Here is a 19,773-nt window from a genome sequence, read left to right on the forward strand (position 1 = left end):
ATCGTAACGTCAAAAACGCGTTCAGCATTTTTTACGTTGCATTTTTACAACATTTCAGACATTAAAAGAGAAAAAATAATACCAAATGAGGTGAAATAATAAAATAAACCAGTATTCAGGGTGGATGTGGAACCGCTTACCTGCCAACTAGGTATAAAACACTAACACAAGTTAAGTTCATGGTTGGCAGATTGAACTGAGGCCTGACTGAGTGACGTCACTGCGCGCTTCAGATTTGGCGCCATCTGCTGCTCATTGACGAAAGTGCGAAACCACGTGATCTGAGCTACTACGCACTTTCATAGCTGTGCTCTTCAGCTTATTTAAGACAACTGTTGACTCATTTGAGTATATATTTTTTTATTTCTCTCAAGGAATTTTATCATTTGATCATTAAGTGTCTGGGCAATAGACATTCTTGGCAATATATAGCCTACACATAGGCTATTAAACAGTGCAACGACATAATAAACAGTGTCCAGGACAAGGAATTGGGTCAAAGTGCACATCTATAATAAAAGCAACATTGCATGAAACTATTAAACGAGTGTTTTATCTACTGTATAGATGGTTTAGATCAAAGATATAGGTATATAATGTCAGTGAAACTGTTATATTCATAAATATCAAATAAATATCCCAAATCAGTCTGTTTTTCGAGGGCACACCTGAAACACTGAGCATAAACCACACCTGTTGCTCGAGGGAAAACAAACCAATGTTTTACTACATGACCGCTCACCTCCACAACACTACGTCTGTGTATGCACACCATTAAAAAAAAGAGATTCAGATGTCACTGTGGCTTCATGTTACACACTCCAATAGCTACTCTTTGAGCATATTTATGTGTGACTTCTCATAAAGCCAAAATGCAAAGCACACATATCTCATCCCCAAACTACATAGCCTATATAAAATAAATAAAGTGATACATTCAGCATTGAATTTCCACCCCGCTCTGCTTTATAAAACAATGAGCAATGTGGAGAAAATGGCTATGCATTTATCTGGATGTACTGGGTTTGCATATGTGACATTAAGGCTTTTTTAATAGGCTATATGTTTCTATTGTCTTATGCATGGAATTTTAATGTCATGTTTAACATTATTTGGTGATTTTAAATATTATAAACACAGCACAAAACATCATAACTAGTATTTATTTTTAATTTTTTTTAAATCACATTTGAACCTGTTTTTATGAGTATCAAAACAATTTTGAAATAAAAAACCAAAAAACGAGGCCGCAAATATGCATTACGAGTCTTTTGGAAACGCCAAGATCTTTAAAAAATAAACCTGAAGCTCATTGTAGTGGCAGGTTTGATGTTGATCAGACACACCTCCGTGTCGACCAATCAGAGGAGAGTGAGGTGTTGAAGCAGTGACTCATGTCTTTAATGTGAATAATACTGGTGCTTGTCCCAGACTATCAACTTTCACTAGTCACTACAAGAATATGCTTTTAAATATGCTTGCGTTGTTTTTAAGGAATGTTTTTATAAAAGGATTTAAATCTGCACCACAACTTTATTAACTTGATTATAACGGCAATTTCATAGTTATATTTTATAGCACTAAAATACTAGGCTACTATAAATAAATAATAATAATAAAATAGCACTGCATCACTGAACTCATCAGATCGAATGATGAAACTTAGGCTATTGAGGTTTGTGCTGCTGTTTTCCTTCCAAAATTGGTAGTAATAATGGTAATGGTATAGTAAGGAACTGACTTTTGTTATTTAAAGGGATTTTTTACAAAAGGCTAACATCTAAAGACCTAGGATTTGGCTCTTGGCAACTAACTATCAATGTGCATGTGCGTGTCAATGTTCTGTGATGGTAAACATGACCAAACCTGTTTATTCTCTAAGGATTACAGCCAAGAACTCTCACCTTCTTGGCATAGAGTTGGTTAACCTAGTTAAAACAAATGCCGTGTGAAATCAAGAACCTTGCATAAGTATAGCTTTGATGAAGCGAATCTCATGAAACCTGTCAGGAACAGGTTATTTACCACAAGAATCAAATGAAAAAATAATAAAATCATCCCCCGGTTTCACAGACATGCATGTTTGAACTGAAGGCAACTTGCACTGACAGATTGTAAAATATGTCAGTGGCATTGTCTCACACAGTGTTATATAAGGCACGTTTATAAAAGCTAGTTAAATAACTGAACTGAGGCCTAATCCTGGCTTAATCTAAACCCTGTCTGTGAAACCAGGCCTACATTTTGCATAAATAAAAAGGGGAATTTCATGAGAATTTAACAAATTTTCTCCCATGGATCTGCTTGCTTTATTAAATCAATTAAAGATGACGGGTGCACATGCCTCTATATATGCAACTCATTCATACACCTTTACAAACACAGAGCGGGTTAATCCAGATTCACAGAGCAAACACCCTAAAGCATTATGTTTCAAAAGAATATAAAACAAACATACACCATCAAGAATTCCTTCAATTCTATTCTCAAGATCAACATATAGTGTCAGTTTACATGTGAATTTATGCAAACTTTAACATGAATCAATATCCTTAGGTAATCCTTCGTAAATTCTTAGTTCTGTCCAGGATAAATATTGAGAAAGATTCCTTACTTTATTTACCTCAAATGCAAATGAAGATCAGTTAACACTTTCAGTTGTTTTCTTTTGAATTTAAGTCATGTCAGATCTATTTCTATAGCGCGTTAAACAATAAAGATGGCTTCACGGTAACAGAAAAATAACAGAATCAATGATGCAAACCTTATCAAATATGAGGCTAATTCAAATTCTGCTGTGGAGCATGCAGGTCAGTTCAGTGAAAAAGTTTATTTATGGAATTATGTAAGACGATTACTTTGAATGAACATAAACTTTTTCATTCACTCTCAGATTTTTTATTTTTTTTAAATTGTACCTTTAAGGCTTTTCACTGGGCCAGTACATTCAGAAAAAAAGGTACAAAAGCTGTGACTGGGGCAGTATCTCTTATACTTTTAAGAGTACATACCCGGGCCTAAAGGAACATATCAGTACCTAAAAGGAATGAAAGTATACCTTATGAAAAGGTACCGCCACAGTGACATCTTTTGTACCTTTTTTTCTGAGAATGTATAACGGACAACTTTGTACCTTATTAACCCCTAAATTCACAGTAGTACCTTAAGATTCATATTTCTACTCTAATATGCACCTTTAGGGGTAAAAAAAGGCACAAAGTTGTCCTTTTAAGTGCAATGCTACAGTCACAAACAGCTACACCCCTAAAGGTACACTTTGTAAAATGTTCTGAGATTATTTTTTTAACAAATTTTCTGAGTATAATTTGTTAAATGTTTCTATGCATCTTCTCATGTAAACTCTACTGTAGTCACAGACAGTTTGGCTGGCATCTCAGAAGATCTTTCTGACTTTCATAGACTTTCTGGTTTGTGAAGTGGAAACGGAGGCTGTAATTATGATTCCTTCAACTGCCTATTTCTGTGCACTTGCCAAGATATTTTGGGCGTTGCTCCATTCAGATTGCATCAGTGGGACAATAACATTCCTCTCCCCATGAAAAGCAAAAAAACATCACCATTTTAGAGCAAGATAACTTTTACATTTAAACTCACATGTTTATACATGTAGGGACCAGATGTCTTAACTTTGCAACTACATGCCAACTGTTCGATTAGGGCGCGGGTGATAACGTGTTATGTTCAGTGCATCAGCCATGCACTCAAATACATAAAACAAACTAATAGAGGAGATTTAAGACACATTTTTAGCATATCCAGAAAATACAGTTGATCTTAAAAATATAATTATCATTCCACTCTTTTTATGTGAGCGCGCACAGACTCCAAACGCAGACTTGTTTGTCCACTCTTGGGTGCGGATGAGCAGGTATATGTGTCACCTGAGGGCGGACCTAAACGTATAAATACAGCAGGGAAACCGTATTTCCACATTGAAAGAGCAAGACAAGACGAGAGGTAAGACATTCTTCATTTGTTCGCTGCAACAGGACTGAGAGATATTTGTCAAATGCATGATTAATGTGACTGTTTGATGAAAGAAACCAAAACAGATTGAATAATTTATTGCATTTAGAAAATTCATTTGCCTATTACAACCTTGTGAAATAATACATATAATTCAAGCATGCAGTCAAAGGCAAATTCACTTATGGCTCTTTTTTTTTATAGTTCAGTTTTACTGCCGTATTGCATATCAGAAAATAGAAAATATCAACATGGGTGATAAACGTAAGTGATATTTTTTATAAAGATGGACATCTTTCTGTTTGTGGCATCGACATACATTTTATTAAATGTTTAAGATGTTTTACATTTACACTTTTCCAATCTTTTTCATTAAATGCCATCAGAGAATAATTGTTTATGCTTATTTTTGTTTTCCTAATGTCTTCTACAGCACCAAAGAAGGTGAGATATTTATATTTTTAAATGTGCATAGCAATTCATTGATTAAATAAAAGGTTAATTTTAAAGAATGATGCACTGATCATACTGTATATTAACAGGATTGCGCAGATGCTGATTCTCACTGTGAGGTATGAAGACAATAACTTCAAACACTTCTACACAAACAGATAAATAATTTTTCCATTTTATGCTAATCATATTGTCATATTTCCCATCTCATAGGGCTCAGTAGAAGAAGGTGGAAAGGTAAAAAAAAAACAATGCAATTTAATGGTGAAAACATATGATGCACTTTTAACATATCCAATGACAGACATCTACTTTTGTTTTACTGCTATGTCTTGTAGGGGAAGCATGGAAAGGGCCAAGACAAAGGGAAAGATAAAGGTCAGGCACCAGGTCAAGGAAAAGGTCATGATCACAGTCATGGTGACCATGGGAAAAAAGGTGAACAAAAAGGAAAAAAGTGAGACTAAATCTTCAAAGCCTGAAACTACACGATGGTCCATGCAACAAACTGGGTTTCAGTTCAACCTTGCATTCAAAGAATTAAATTAAAACACCCTTGAACAAATTGTCTTTGTTTTTAATCATTGAACATGAGTGTTTTTTTAATGGACTGTGGAAATTATATCTGTTTGTAATAAACACATCAGTATCAGTATCTAAACTCAAAGATTGACTTTCATTGTGAAACTGTGCTGTGCAAGAAACAAAATCCATGAGATGTTGCATAAGTGACGCACAAACATATTTTTTATGGTCGTCGGCTGGGATTCAAAACATCAGCTTAAATTCCAGAAAATATTAAGGTTCAATGCAAGATCTTGTGTGTTACGTACTTGATTTGAGGATGACTGTATAACTAACCTGCTGCTACGGCACAACAACTGGATGGAGCCAATAACATCAGTGCAGGTTCTGCAAGTTTGGATCCCTAAACATGAAACCAAACTCTAAATGTGATTCATGCCATTTTCCAAATAAAAATGGATAAACCAACAAATAAGTTCTCCAAAAGTGGGAAATGCTGTGGCGATGTTGACGCTTAGAGGTTTAATACTTGGAGAGCACTTCATTTAGCATTCCAGTTCAGTATGCATGTGCCAGCAGGTCCCCACCACTGGTCCAGAAACTCAAAAAGGGCGTATTGGGAAAAAGGTTAAAATCAACACTCAATTCCATTTGGGGCCGGTAATGGCACAAAAGGTCACTCACTACCTTCCTTTTAGTAGGAAGAGAACCTAAAACTCCAATAACAAAACAGTGCGAGACAAGTTTTTCAGCTGCGTTGTTTCCAGAAGTATTAAGCCAACCAGCCATTCAATGAATCTCAAACTTTTATTTATTAAAAAAAGTATATTAAAATTGGACAAAACACAAAAGGCTGGACTTAATAGCTTTGATGGAAATAACTACAATCCCACGAAGCAATGCAAATGAAAAAAAGTTGAGTAGTCACAAAATATGCATACACTTTGAGAGAAGAGGATCAGTCATGTGCATCATGGGGACATGGCATTCCCTGCAGACCTCTCAGTGCAATCATGGGTAATGCAGTTTTTCCACCAGTTATTCTGTTAAACATTAATCAAAATAAACTGTGGCAACTTAAGTTCTTCCATTACTTTAACTCAAACAAGTTAAACAATTTCAACTTAAGTTATGGGATTCAACTTAATTTAAATCAGTTTAAAGGGGTCATGAAATGAGAAATCCAATTTGGGATTTTGTTTTGACATATAATAGGTTATCATTTTATAAGAATATCCTGAGAGTTTCAGAACTGAAAACATCCTTGTTAGTCCAAAATCAGCTTTTGTTGTCACCAGGCCGAGCGAACGACCTGTCCTGGAATGTGCCTCTTTATGACATAATAAGGTAGTGAAAGACCGCCTCGGCATAATAAAATCAACTTTGGCCCCGCCCACTGCCGTTAGTGAGATGAGGAAGAGAGAAGAGTACAGGGTCACTCATTGGACTAAAAACAACAACAAGATCCAAATGCTAGGAATGTGGATATTTATTTTCAACAATGTGAATGTTTCAGTTGAACATTATTTATTCGTATTCGGTACATTTCACTGGATTCTTTGGTAAATCCACCCGCACACTCGGCGCAGCTAGGCTTTGCAGGCTTTTACGATATGGACTCGACAGTATTGCCACAACATGTAAGTAACCCTGTTCATTCTAATTCCTGATCTGAGACCAGTGATTTCTGATGTAATGATTCATGTAGATACAGTCAAATGTTCTTCTTGTCAGTAAATCAAACCAGTGACTAAACGCAAACAGTCAACTTCACATTGTTTCTCTTAGCAGAGTGTAAATAATTTGTTGATTAAACTGATTGAATTATACATAGAAAGCGATCAAAGAACGCTCTGTTTGCAATAGCTGTAGCTGTCAATCAAACAGCGCACGCTGGAGCTGTCAAATCAAACAGCGTTTATCACTGACTGAGTTCTGGCCAAAACTCCCGTAATAATCAACGAATCTCTTATTAACATTGTGTTTGCACTTTTAGTTATGATGAAAGCATTCGTTAGTGTGCATAAATCGAGTTGTAATTACGGGATCGCTACATGCATGTCTGTGATCGGGTATGCTCATCACTGCAACCTTTCATGCCATGATCTTAATATAATGCCATAGATCTAATTGAATTGCTATAATTATCACTTTTCACCAGTAGTTAACATTGAGAGCAGTAATAGTAAAAAAGTGCTAAAAGTTTGAGAGAGTTCCACATGTAATACTAGCTATTTCATATGTAAAGCTGTTAGCCAATCCCAGCAGTGGGCGTTTACACTGAAGTCTCTCAGCAGACACGCCCCTTCAAACAGAGTGTTCAAATCAGAGGGCTAAAATCAGGCTAGGAAAATGCCTTTTATTTCTAAATTATGACAATCATAATAGTAAAAATCATACTACCCAACACACCTTAGCAACCACCTAGCAACACCCTAGAAACCAGCCAGGATACCTTAGCAACCACCTAGCAACACCATACCAACCACCCAGAACACCCTAGCAACCGCATAGCAACACCATAGGAACCACCCAGAATACCTCACCAACCACCCAAAACATTTTAGCAACTACCTAGCAACCACCCATGATACCCTAGCAACCACCTAGCAACACCATACTAACCACCTGGATTACCCTAGCAACCCACCAGAACACCTTAGCAACCCACTAGAAAAACCCTAGAAACCACCCAGGATACCTTAGCAACCACCTAGCGACACCATACCAACCACCCAGAACACCCTAGCAACCGCATAGCAACACCATAGCAACCACCCAGAATACCTTAGCAACCACCCAAAATATCTTAGCAACTACCTAGCAACCACCCATGATACCCTAGCAACCACCTAGCAACACCATACTAACCACCCGGAATACCCTAGCAACCCACCAGAACACCTTAGCAACCCACTAGAAACACCCTAGCAACCAATTGGCGAGTTTTGCCACTGCAAGCACCACTCACATTTTCTTCAGGAATGTACATTCTAGTTAAACTTAATACCTTTTATTTACACAAAAAAATCTTGGGTTATTTTTTCTAACCAAATCCTGGGTTGAGCCTTTTGGGTAATTTTTTTCCAGTATTTGGGTAGTTTTTGTGTTACCCAGCTGCTGGGTCAAACGTAACAACCCAGTGTTTGGGTAGTTTTCTTGTGTTACCCAGATCTTGGGTAAGACATAACAACCCAGGGATTGAGTTATTCATTGCGGGCTTTTTGCGACCTCTTCAGGAGAGAGCAGTGCAGCTCACAACTCACAAATACAGGTTTGTGTACATTTTATTTTATCTATAAATTCGTTATTGTGCTGTATATAGTTTAATTTATGCAAAGCAACATTCAGGGGCGCGATGTGAGTCACCTACACTAGTGTCACGTGACTCGCGTCAGTCTTTTCACGTGATGGAAAAGCCTGATGCCTTGCATACAATTTTATGATTTTATTAAAAAATATACAGAATATAAATACATATAATGTTAAATTATGTTCTCAGAACTGTACACTCTTTGTTTATGGCCAGGTTATGGAGCCAGTCGCCGCATATTTCAGCTACGAATGAAACGCAAGGCGACGGTCTGAAGTTAGAAGTTCCCCCGCTGAACATGAGACAAATGCCAGCACGAGATCCAGTGCCGTTAGGGTGGAAACTGGACAACAGAGACTGGTAGATTACACTTGAATTACTTATGTTTAATTTTTACTTATACTGTATTTGTTAAACAAGCTTAAATGTTGGCAATATGTACTCAAAATTATATAAAATATACTGTAAAATATGATTGAAAATAAAGGAATTATCATGGAGGCCAGTGGTTGTATCAAGTATTTTTTTAAAGGTTTAGAGGATTTAAGTTGATCCCTAGACATTAATATATGAAGAAAAAAAAAAGAAAAAAAAAAACCTTTTAGGCACAGCCACAATAGGTTTATTTTATTGAAAGAAAAAACCTGTACCAACCCATCATGATCTTCAGGGAGAACAGCAAGACTTCTTGACCAGCCTCTGTTGAGGCATAAGGAAACCACGTTGGCCTCAAGGCATCACTGCTTACACTTTGGAGCCTGCGGTTCATGAAAGTACCCATTAAATGGTCTCCCAGTTGCACAAGAAAGTGCAGAAAGTTACAGAGAGCACTTACCTTTGATAATGGCAATGAACACCGACAATTGCACCATCGGTATTAGTAGACTGGTAGGTTTAGAATAAGTTGACATGTACTTGCAAAGTTACTTATAGTCAGTAGAATGTCTGCTGGGGAACATCACAATAAAGAGTCTGTCTGCTTATTATCTGTTAACTCTTTATTGTGATGGTCCCCAACAGACATTCTGTTGACCATAAGAAACTTTGAAGAAACTAACCCTACCAGTCTACTAATACTCTACTTACACTCTAATGAGAGTTAGTTGACATGTAGTTGCAATGTCACTTATAGTCAACAGAATGTTCAAAAGGGACCATCAAAATAAAGTGTTACCATGTTTTCCTCGACATATCGCGATTTCGGGGCATGCAATTTTCCAAACACAATGCATGATGGGATACGCTTAGCCTTGAATACCACTCCGAAGTGGTATCCGAGTTGGTGTGGGTTTAGTGTACATTAAGGCCACTGAGCTTTGGTATTTTTAAGACACAGGACAGTCTTGCGCACTTACTTCCTGTCACATGCACGTGTGGTCAAGTGGCCAAGACATCAAGTGTGGATTTTTGCACAGGCACTTTGGGTGCTTCTCAATTCTTATTTTTGCATCCTCGTTTCCTTTCCTCACGTCACAGCTCCACCCCCTGTAGGAAGTGAGGCAAGTCTGCAAGGAAAGAAAAGGAGGATGGAGGAATTGAAGAAAAGCTTATTTATACATTGGAATCCTTGATCCACTGCTATGCTGATGACACACAGCTCTTCCTCTCATTTCAATCAGATGATCCCACAGTAGCTGCACGGATCTCAAGCTGTCTGGTGGACATCTCAACATGGATGAAGGAACATCACCTGCAGCTCAACCCGGCAAAGACTGAGCTTCTAGTCCTCCCTGCCAATCCATCTCTACAACACGACTTCACTATCCAGATAGAATCATCATCAATCACCCCATCAAGGTCGGTCAGAAATCTTGGAGTGATATTGGATGACCAGCTGACCTTCACAGATCACATTTCAAAGACAGCTCGATCATGCAGGTTTGCACTGCACAACATCAGGAAGATCAGGCCTTTCCTAACTGAGCATGCAACACAACTTCTCGTCCAGGCCCTGGTCATCTCTAGGCTTGACTACTGCAATGCTCTTCTGGCTGGACTTCCATCATGTGCAACCAAACCTCTACAAATGATTCAGAATGCTGCAGCTCATCTTGTCTTCAACGAGCCCAAAAGGGCCCACGTCACTCCTCTCTTCATCACTTTGCACTGGCTACCTCTCGCTGCTCGCATCAAGTTCAAGGCTTTGACGCTTGCTTACAGATCTATCACAGGCTCAGCTCCCTCCTACTTTCACACAGAGTCTACATCCCTACCAGAAGCCTACGATCGGTCAACGAGCGACATCTCGTGGTTCCATCACAGAGAGCCACAAAATCACTTTCCAGAACATTCTCATTCACGGTTCCATGCTGGTGGAATGCTCTCCCCACCCTCATCCGGAATGCAGAATCCCTGACAACATTCAAAAGACAACTGAAAACCCTTCTGTTCCGTGAGCACTTATCCTCATAAAAAATAAAATAAAAAATAAAAACCTTTCCTTTTCCTTTATATCCTACCTTTCCTTTTCCCTTATGTCCTCGCTTATGCTACTCTGAACAACGACTGAACTTCGTATTTTGAGCACTTCTTGCGTTGTTTTTTTGCCTCTTCACGATGACTCGCTTAATTTAGTCCTAATTTGTAAGTCGCTTTGGACAAAAGCGTCTGCTAAATGACTAAATGTAAATGTAAATGTGATCACTTCAAAGCGTCATGGGCAGAGCTCAAGGGATCTGCCCTTATGTTGTTGAAGTTGGATTATTTAAAAAATTCGTAATAAATAATAAAGCAAGATACCATATGTGAGGTTTATTTAAACTGCAAAGGTAAAGTATAAATTCAAATGATTGTATCCGATGTGAAGGGGGAGGAGAAGTTATATGTGCGTCACGTTTAGTTGATAAACCACTTCTGCAAAGGATACACCTGTGCATCCTTGCTTATGCCTCCTCGAGGTGCAATTAGAGAATTGAGATGTCCTTCAAGATGGCTGAGCTCGATCAGTTTCTGGTTCATAGGATGGAGCGAGGAAATGAGGAGGGATATTGAGAAGCACTCTCTGTGTCTCTTATCCAACACATTGAGGGGCCATTTAAATGACACAATTTTCAAATAAAAACATATGCATTGTTCATTTACAAATGACTGTCCATCATTTGAATGTTTTGGAGGCGTGTAGTGTTTCTTTACAAAGTGTCATTGCCAACTACTATCCTAGCAAGAGAATGCGTTTTTTTTTGCCGTTTTCACGGATCCGTGTGAACAGTGATTGTTTTGACGTTTGTACACAACTTTTACAAAAAACAAAGGAAAATCTTTTCCATTTTTAGTACATTGTCGTCATGTAAATTTATCCTTAGTTCAGTTAATGGAGCTCTCGCCTAATGAGCTGATGATCTAAACTACATCTGCCATGTTATTGTCACATGACCTACCAGCACCAGTTGCGTCGCTTCACTGGTATTCAAATCCTCTCCCGTGGCCTCATGGGACAGTGAAATGTCCAACAAATGCACACTTCAGAATCTTTGTAGAAGTAGTAGGTCATCCATGGACATTTCATCTGTTTTTTTTAAATACTATTTTGGTGTACTGTTTTCCACATACTACATAGGGAATTATTCAATTATTTCAGACACCACTCAGGACTGAAAACCATAGCATTAGCAAAGGAGTACAATCTGTTTTAATCTACATTCATACACAATTTAACCAAGAAACTCTGATAGTTATTCAATGATAGAAACTTAATGTCAACTAAAAAAAAACAACAAGCTAAAACAAATGATAGAATTCATAAATATTAATACAGAAAAGAGACTAGTATAATCACAAGGGCTTCATGTAATCAAACTTCAGTGGAAGTTTGAACAATTAAGTGCCACAATGTGCATATACAGAAGTCGAGTCACAGGAATATGATAGGGAGACACTCCATTATCACCGCCTAATGGTACAAGGCTTTCCCTGTAGAACTCTTCTGGAATTATTTGCTTGCCAAATTCTTAAGAGCATCATGAGATGTTTTTCACCAGGAATTCTGCCGTTAAACTAGTCATGTAAACTGATGGCTTCAAAAACCTATACCAATTAACCTTGGAGCTTACAGTAGCAGCATTTAAAAATGCTAAATTTAAAATTAACTATGGAGAAAGTTAACTTCTGGAACCATATGATTGTATGCCACATGGGAATTAAATGTACAGTAGGACTAATCACCATATCAGCAGAATGAGGCACTTTTTCCAATTTAAAATCTGTTAAACCAGACATGAAGCAAAATGACAAGTCAGATACAAGCAAGGATCGGTTTGTCAGTTTTATTAAGAACCTCTCTTTTGCCCTTGAACAATTACAGGACCAAGTGAGGCCTTGCCTTCCCACTGGATGCCTAAAAAATAAAAATAAATAAGTTAGAGCACTTGAAACAATCAAAAGCAACCTTAGAAACAGCAAACACTACAAACCTCCATAGGGAGAAGCAGCAAATTCACTATCAGGACCACATGTTGAGTCACAGCAACCACAAACTTGGTCATTACCATCAGCAGCAATCCACCTGCACAAAAACACAAGACATGGAACCTCCAACATGAGCAAAGTCAGCTTAAAAAAACAAACAAAAAACATACCCATTGGAAAAGGAACAGGATTTGCGCTGAGCATCACTGGGTGCAGAAGCAATAGTTGCCTTCAGAATACATGTTATGTAGATCTGCAAGGGATGTCATACAAGTCACAAAACCAAAGCAGACCAGAAGAGAAGTCAAATTAACGCATGATATTCATAATACATACAGAAGGACTGTTGCCCTCATGGAACATAAACGCCTCCAGCTGGAAGTGGATCTTGTCAACCTGAGACCGAGGCATGAAGCGGGAGCTGGAAGCTGTAGTTTTGGCATCCACAAAGCACCTAACAACAAAATCACAAAGAGCAACTCATGAATGTCAACTGTAGAGCATCACGCAACTAGACCTTAACCATGACATTGGTTACAAAAAGCAACTAAAAACAGTCCTACCGCATCAAGGGCCATGACCTTACCCATAATTCTCAATGAAGGAATATCTTGGAAGGGAGTTCACATCAGGTACTTGAGTGGCCACACAGCGATCCACAAACACACGCAGAGGCACATGATTGTACTGATACACAGATGCCTCGATGTTAATAACGTCACCCAGGAAATAGGAGTATGAAGGCCTCTGATAGGACCAATCATCTACCAAAAAAAAAAAAAAAAAAAAAAAAAAAAAAAGTCAGCCAGCCACAAACGCAAGGTTGAAGGTTTGTAATTAAACCTGTACCAACCCATCATGATCTTCAGGGAGAAAAGCAAGACTTCTTCACCAGCCTCTGTTGAAGCATAAGGGACCCATGCTGGCCTCAAGGCATCACTGCTTACATTCTGAAGCCTACAGTTTATGAAAGTAAACATTAAATGGTCTCCCAGTTGCACAAGAAGCAGTGAAGAATCAGAGAACTTACCTTTGATAATGGCATTGAATGCCAACAATTGCACCATCGGCCCGGGTAATCGGAACACCTGCAAGCGCCTCAGGGGTGTAGGTAAGAGAGAAGGTGTAGACAAGCTCATCCTCATTCATCTGGAAAAAGATAGTGGTTACCAAGAGGGTCATCCCAAAGACTTTACATATACCAAGACAGTGCCCTCATATTGCTATGAACAGGAGAAAGTGCTCTGTGCAATATGGTGGAATAATTCCTAAAGAGCAAAAAAAAAAAAAAAAGAAAAAAAGAAAAAAAAAGCCAATAGGTAAACTCTCCACATACCACAGCTGCCGTAAGAAGCTCCAGTGTTGCCATAGTTAATGTTTTGGAGACAAGCACTTAAAGGACAAATCCAGTGAAAAATGAACCTAGGGGTAATTAACACATGGTTACCGAGTCGATCGTTCCCTGAGATGCGTTTTCATGATAATCGAATATAAAGTGTTTTATCTTTAAAAACAGATTAGCTCATAACAATAGTATATGGGGCACAGAGTAAGTAAAAGTAAATCGCTAGTTAATACCACTAACAAGGCTCAAAATAGTCTCACACTAACACGGTAGCATAATGAGGGTCCATACATGCAAACCGAAGCATTGAGAACTTTGTAAGTGTACAGACAGTTTAATAAGAAGATACTTTATAAAGACAGTACATTACGCGTTTACATGCAGGATCCATTTTGGAAAACAGTCTCGACTAGACGAGCAACGAACACCGCGCTAAGTGAGCTGGTCGATAGGAATTACGCATAGTGAAATCTAACGTAGCACGGCGTTCGTGACTCGATTAGTCGAGACTGTTTTCCAAAATGGATCCTGCATGTAAACGCGTAATGTACTGTCTTTATAAAGTATCTTCTTATTAACCCCCTGAGGTCTACGGTATCGCCGGCGATACCAGCTCGCTTTTTTTTTATCAATGTAAAAGAAACTCATAAATACTCTGTTGACTTTGATTTTCCATAGGAGTTTCATACATCAATCGATTCTGTTAAATGTGTATTATTTTTGTGTATACTCACAATAAAAACAAAGTGTTGTGCTTTTTGCCAAATAAAGAAAAATAAACACGAAGCGAGTTCTGCCTTCTCTCTGCCAGTGAAGTCCATTCTGAAACGCGCCCGAAAATGAACAATAACTGAGCGAATACTCAGTCAAACAGGCATACAGAGACACAGGCATGAAGCTTGAATTCTCTTCTTTTAAATGAAGTAATTCATATAAAAAACAAATACTCATCTTGTGAAATCTGTATTAAAAGAGAGCGATTCCAGTCGAGCTCATCTCATCACGTTATAATCGGCCCCGCCCACGGAGAGCGCGCGCTATTCAAACGCAAATGACTGAGACGATCCCATACAAACTGTGAACACCCACATATCAGCTCGAGAAAACACATCAAGTTTATTCAGATAAGTGTAGTTGTCTATACTGTCTCGCAGCGCTGTGAGGAATAGCCTAATAATAATGGAAAACTTACCTCAGAAGTGCTGGTATTTCGAGGAGCAACGGATGGAATAATGTAGTAAGTTTTTTTTTTCATTCTCAAGTAAATCGCGTTTCTGTGTGAATGAATGAACGGCAGAGATGCGCTGTTTACCACAACTCGCAAAAAGACGGTTTAAATTTGAATTGCGTTTCTGTGTGTGAATAAATGATCTGCTTTTAGCAAACTATTTTGCTATACTGAGTAAAATCGATTGAAATAAAATGTATTTGTATAAGCAACGTATTAAACTGCAAATTAACATTTATATTCCTTATAATAAAAACGAAAGACCTATGTTACAGACATATGAAAGACAACATTTCGTTGATTAGTTTTGGATAGATTACACATTTTTACTGTAAAATATCTGCCACCTCAAATAAGCTTTTGTTTGCCAATTTTTGCTAATATGTTAAATATAGTATGTTTTGTCAATGTAGGCTATATTCGAAGTTTGAAATATGTATGATAAAATGTATACTTTAGTTTTTACAAAAAAAGATTACACTTCAATTGTTGTAATTGTAACCTTTTTAATAAAATATATATTTACAAGGTAGATGTAAACAAATTTTAAAAGGTAAATAAGCATTTTCTTTAAATAATTTTTATTGTGTTTTATTATTGACAAATTTGGGGAGAGGATACATATTCCAAAACTGAAAATACAGTATGAGAATTAACTGCACAATTAATAGACATGTTTTCCTTGGATATTATACAATTTGCAAGCAAAATTTATGAAAAAAAAATTAAAAAAAATTGACATGCTTCCAACTGTGAACCAATTTGGTAGAATATATATATATATATAGCTCTTGCATTCTTTCTTGTGGCTATAGGTGACACACCTGAATGAATGGCTCATTAAGTATGCGGGCCCCATTGTCTCCTAAGGTGTGAACCACTACATATGCATGATGCTGTTGAATGGTTGACGCCCCTTGCGCATATTGCCTTTACAAACAAAAAGTGTTTTACAAGATTTAAATCAATGTATTGTGTTATGTGGATAAGGGCAGGATGATTTTCACATCATTTTGAAGAAAAAACTCTAGGCAAAGACATCAATTAGTCAAAAGTCTTATTGACACATATTTAGTATGTGTTTTGTGGCCTTATTTCAGAAACTTTAGTTTAGTTTTCGATAACCATGCATAAACATTATTCTCTCAAAAATACAAACATGTACATGCATGTTGCGCACATATTATGGTAGCCCTGTTTGTGCCAAATAGAGTGTAATTATACCTTTGCCATTAATATGTTTATAAGCAACTGAAAAAAGCACAAATGTCAGGGCATGTCAGAACATCTCAAGGACCCCAAAAACCCCTCAGAGGGTTAAACTGTCTGTACACTTACAAAGTTCTCAATGCTTCGGTTTGCATGTATGGTCCCTCATTATGCTACCGTGTTAGTGTGAGACTATTTTGAGCCTTGTTAATGGTATTAACTAGCGATTTAATTTTACTTACTCTGTGCCCCATATACTATTGTTATGAGCTAATCTGTTTTTAAAGATAAAACACTTTATATTCGATTATCATGAAAACGCATCTCAGGGAACGATCGACTCGGTAACCATGTGTTAATTACCCCTAGGTTCATTTTTCACTGGATTTGTCCTTTAAGATTAAACATGCGCATTGGCTGTTCCAGGGTAAAAACTAGCTTTAACACAATTAGAGCACAAGAGTTATTGTTCTTGTTTCTTAAGCACCATACCATTTAATGGATAGTTTACATTCTGGAAAACTCTGGATTTCTCCCATTCAAATAGATGGTTCCTGGTCTTAGCTGCCCTGGCATTGCAATTACAGCAACTAAATGACTTTCCTTGAGAGAATTTGGCTATCCTCTGCCATAAATAACTCATTAAGATTTATGAGTTCTTACCATCAGCACGCTGTTGCAGTCCTGTAATTCATACTCAAATATGAGCACTCTAGACTCAGGATCCTGACCAACAACAGGACATCCACCTAAAGACAGACCAGTTGGCTGGATCAACTGACCATTGCTGAAAAAGTCCTGCTGGACCTCTACAAGAACCCGGTTCTCGCCGCATTGAACCGCTACGCTGCTGGGAGTCACGGGTTGCCTCAACTGGAAGTCCACCGCCAACTCGCGCTGCACCTCAGGAACAATGGGATACCTCCAATTCAAAGGCTTCACTGGACCCTGCAACAGCTGCTTCTCCTGAAGGCCAAAAGGCTCCTGTGCAAGGCTTTTGAAGTTGGGACCCAAAGGACTCTGAAACGGAGAAGCCACTTGCAAAGGGTTCCAGGGAACTAGAGAAGAAAGGCCAGGACTTCTGGAAGCTGGATCTTTTGGCCCCATGCTTCTTGGACTATGACTGTACCTCAATCTTCCCCAGACATTATGCAGATCAAATGCAACTACCAAAACCAATACTAACACACCTTTCAGGAATCCCATACTGAAAAACTTTGACTCAAACACCACAACACATACCAATGCTTGGCTTTGCCATTTTGTACAGCTTTGAGTTAAGGTGGCTCCACCCCTTTTACCTTAATTGATTCTCCTTGATTCTCCTCTGGACCTGTAGAGTTTATGCATTTTGGAGACCCACCGCTCTTCACATTTTGTCTTGCTGCGTCTCAATTCGCCTACTTATACTACGCCCTAACAGTATGTACTCTTTTTGTGAAGAAAAAGTACATACTTTTGAGTGTATAACAGAAAAGTAGACAAGCTTTGGAACATACTATCACATCATAAAATAGCGTCTTTAACGATAGCTCCCAATCGCTTAGTTACACGCATCCTGTCACGTAAACTGATCTGTAATTCATCTTGTCAAAGATAAAATCCTCCACATTTAATTTAGTTTCCTACTGTATCGGAGAGAAATGCAGAAACACGCTGATCTGCCAGTCGCGGGTCTTTCATGCAGAGACTCTCCTCATATTAATGCACAATGATGCATTTAAAAGTTAATGGCCTAACAGATCTTTATAAAAGTTCACATTGTTGTTGCAGATTAAATATTACATGGATAACATTACATAACTATTTAAGTGTGTGTATTTAGATTTTTTAAATTTTATTTCCCTTCAGCTGTGGTAAAGTATGCAAACACAGTACGAGCGTCACTACGGGAAGCAGAAAGTGTCTGACTTCACGTCTCCGTTTTAAGCTCCTCCCGCCTGAACGCAGCAACTCTCGCCGATCGGTTACATCCAGCCACAGCCGATGTGGAACACACCTAGAGTCTCTCTTATCTGAAACATTGAGGGGGGTATTTACTAGGGCAGTTCATCACGATACGATATTGATTCTCTCAGCCAGTGATTCGATATTTGCTGATACCTCAAAAAGTTCTGCGATACGATTACGATTCGATCAGATTCAGGGCTATATCGATTGATTCATCGATATTTAGATATTATGTGCCAAGTTTACTCAACCAGTTACATTTTTATTAACTCACAAATGCAACCAAAATATATAACATGAACGTTTAATTAAACTCTTTGAACATTGCACACCCTCTCCTAATTGGGACATTTACAACGGAAGAGTTCATTTGCAAAAACAGAAAACTCCATTCTTGTTCATTTTCATAAATCATGTGTTTTTTTTTATTTATTGTGCATTCCAAGTATCAATCAAACTGCAGCTGGGTTGTTTTGATTAAGTACCAATAACTAAAAACATACAGGTAACTTACTAAATTAAAGTTCATTGAAAGTAGGCTTATGTTTTTTTTATATAGCAAAAATATTTTTTTTTAGCAAAAGCAGTTGTTTATTGGCAAAAGCAGATAACTCCACATTTCATGTTTCAGAGTAAAACAAAACCAAGTAATTGCTATGATATAATAAAACACTTGGTTAATCTTTGTAACGTCAATCTCCTCAGCTGACATAGACGCCTGAGTCCTGACAAACTTTGTTGTTGTGATTACACGCAATACAGGGAGCTTTTCCCTCAACACTGCTTCTTTAGCAAGGTTCCGTGAAAAAGTTTCAGCTTTTATTTCCTTTTACACCCCGAAGAAGATATCACGGGTTCATCAAGTTCGTTGAAATGATCCATCCTCAATAACTTTTTGTCAGCTTTGCCGAAACTCCTCTCAGCTAGCGTTTCTTTTCGAAGTGATCATAGCAGCCTTGTCACCTGACCTAAATACCGCGCACTGATTCACTAAAACAGATGGGTTGTGTTCACCAACAACAAGGCTGCTTGTCCATTTCTGCTGTAAAATCTGAACTCACGATGCCTTGACAGTGGACAATACCGGCTTTTGTGACAAAATGTGTTTAGGATTCGGTCAATCTTGTCAGGCGTCTATTTCAGCTGAGGAGATTAACGTTACAAAGACACAACGGCAGACAGTATGGTGAGGAAACAAAAATGCGCGCTTTGGTGGAAAAACTACTCGGTTACTATCGTAACCTCAGTTACCTGAGATAGGGAACGAGTATTGCGTAGCTATACGCAGTGGGGAAACTCCTTTTCCTCGATTTACTGAAGCTTTTATTTAAAACGCATTTGCAGCTGCACAGCTAGCAC

The 19,773-nt window shown here is 38.0% G+C and overlaps 1 protein-coding gene and 2 long non-coding RNA genes across 5 annotated transcripts; 2 read left to right on the forward strand and 1 right to left on the reverse strand.

Annotated features, from left to right (window-relative positions):
• The first annotated feature begins 3,825 nt into the window (after positions 1–3,825).
• LOC309479704 lies at positions 3,826–5,095 on the forward strand. 3 transcript variants are annotated; one of them, XR_014199383.1, is made up of 5 exons: positions 3,833–3,978; positions 4,192–4,251; positions 4,374–4,559; positions 4,654–4,677; positions 4,779–5,095. It is a non-coding gene; the product is annotated as an uncharacterized lncRNA (long non-coding RNA). The 3 variants fall into 3 exon arrangements; XR_014199384.1 differs by having other exon boundaries at positions 3,838–3,978; positions 4,421–4,559; XR_014199382.1 differs by having other exon boundaries at positions 3,826–3,978; positions 4,192–4,559.
• Positions 5,096–6,385: 1,290 nt separating this feature from the next.
• Positions 6,386–8,759, forward strand: LOC309479730. Its single transcript, XR_014199412.1, has 3 exons — positions 6,386–6,605; positions 8,164–8,239; positions 8,495–8,759. It is a non-coding gene; the product is annotated as an uncharacterized lncRNA (long non-coding RNA).
• Positions 8,760–12,452: 3,693 nt separating this feature from the next.
• LOC309479649 (zona pellucida sperm-binding protein 3-like) lies at positions 12,453–18,810 on the reverse strand. Its single transcript, XM_082143835.1, has 8 exons — positions 17,128–18,810; positions 13,713–13,831; positions 13,536–13,639; positions 13,269–13,446; positions 13,019–13,136; positions 12,853–12,935; positions 12,688–12,779; positions 12,453–12,611 (listed from the first exon to the last, which is right to left on the reverse strand). Exons 1-8 carry the CDS (start codon positions 17,668–17,670, stop codon positions 12,544–12,546), a joined length of 1,305 nt encoding a protein of 434 aa, XP_081999961.1. The 5' UTR covers positions 17,671–18,810; the 3' UTR covers positions 12,453–12,543.
• Positions 18,811–19,773: the final 963 nt, after the last annotated feature.

This window comes from Leuciscus leuciscus (genome assembly GCF_965113295.1).
Source record: "Leuciscus leuciscus genome assembly, chromosome: 17".
In the NCBI taxonomy this organism is placed as follows: domain Eukaryota; kingdom Metazoa; phylum Chordata; class Actinopteri; order Cypriniformes; family Leuciscidae; genus Leuciscus; species Leuciscus leuciscus.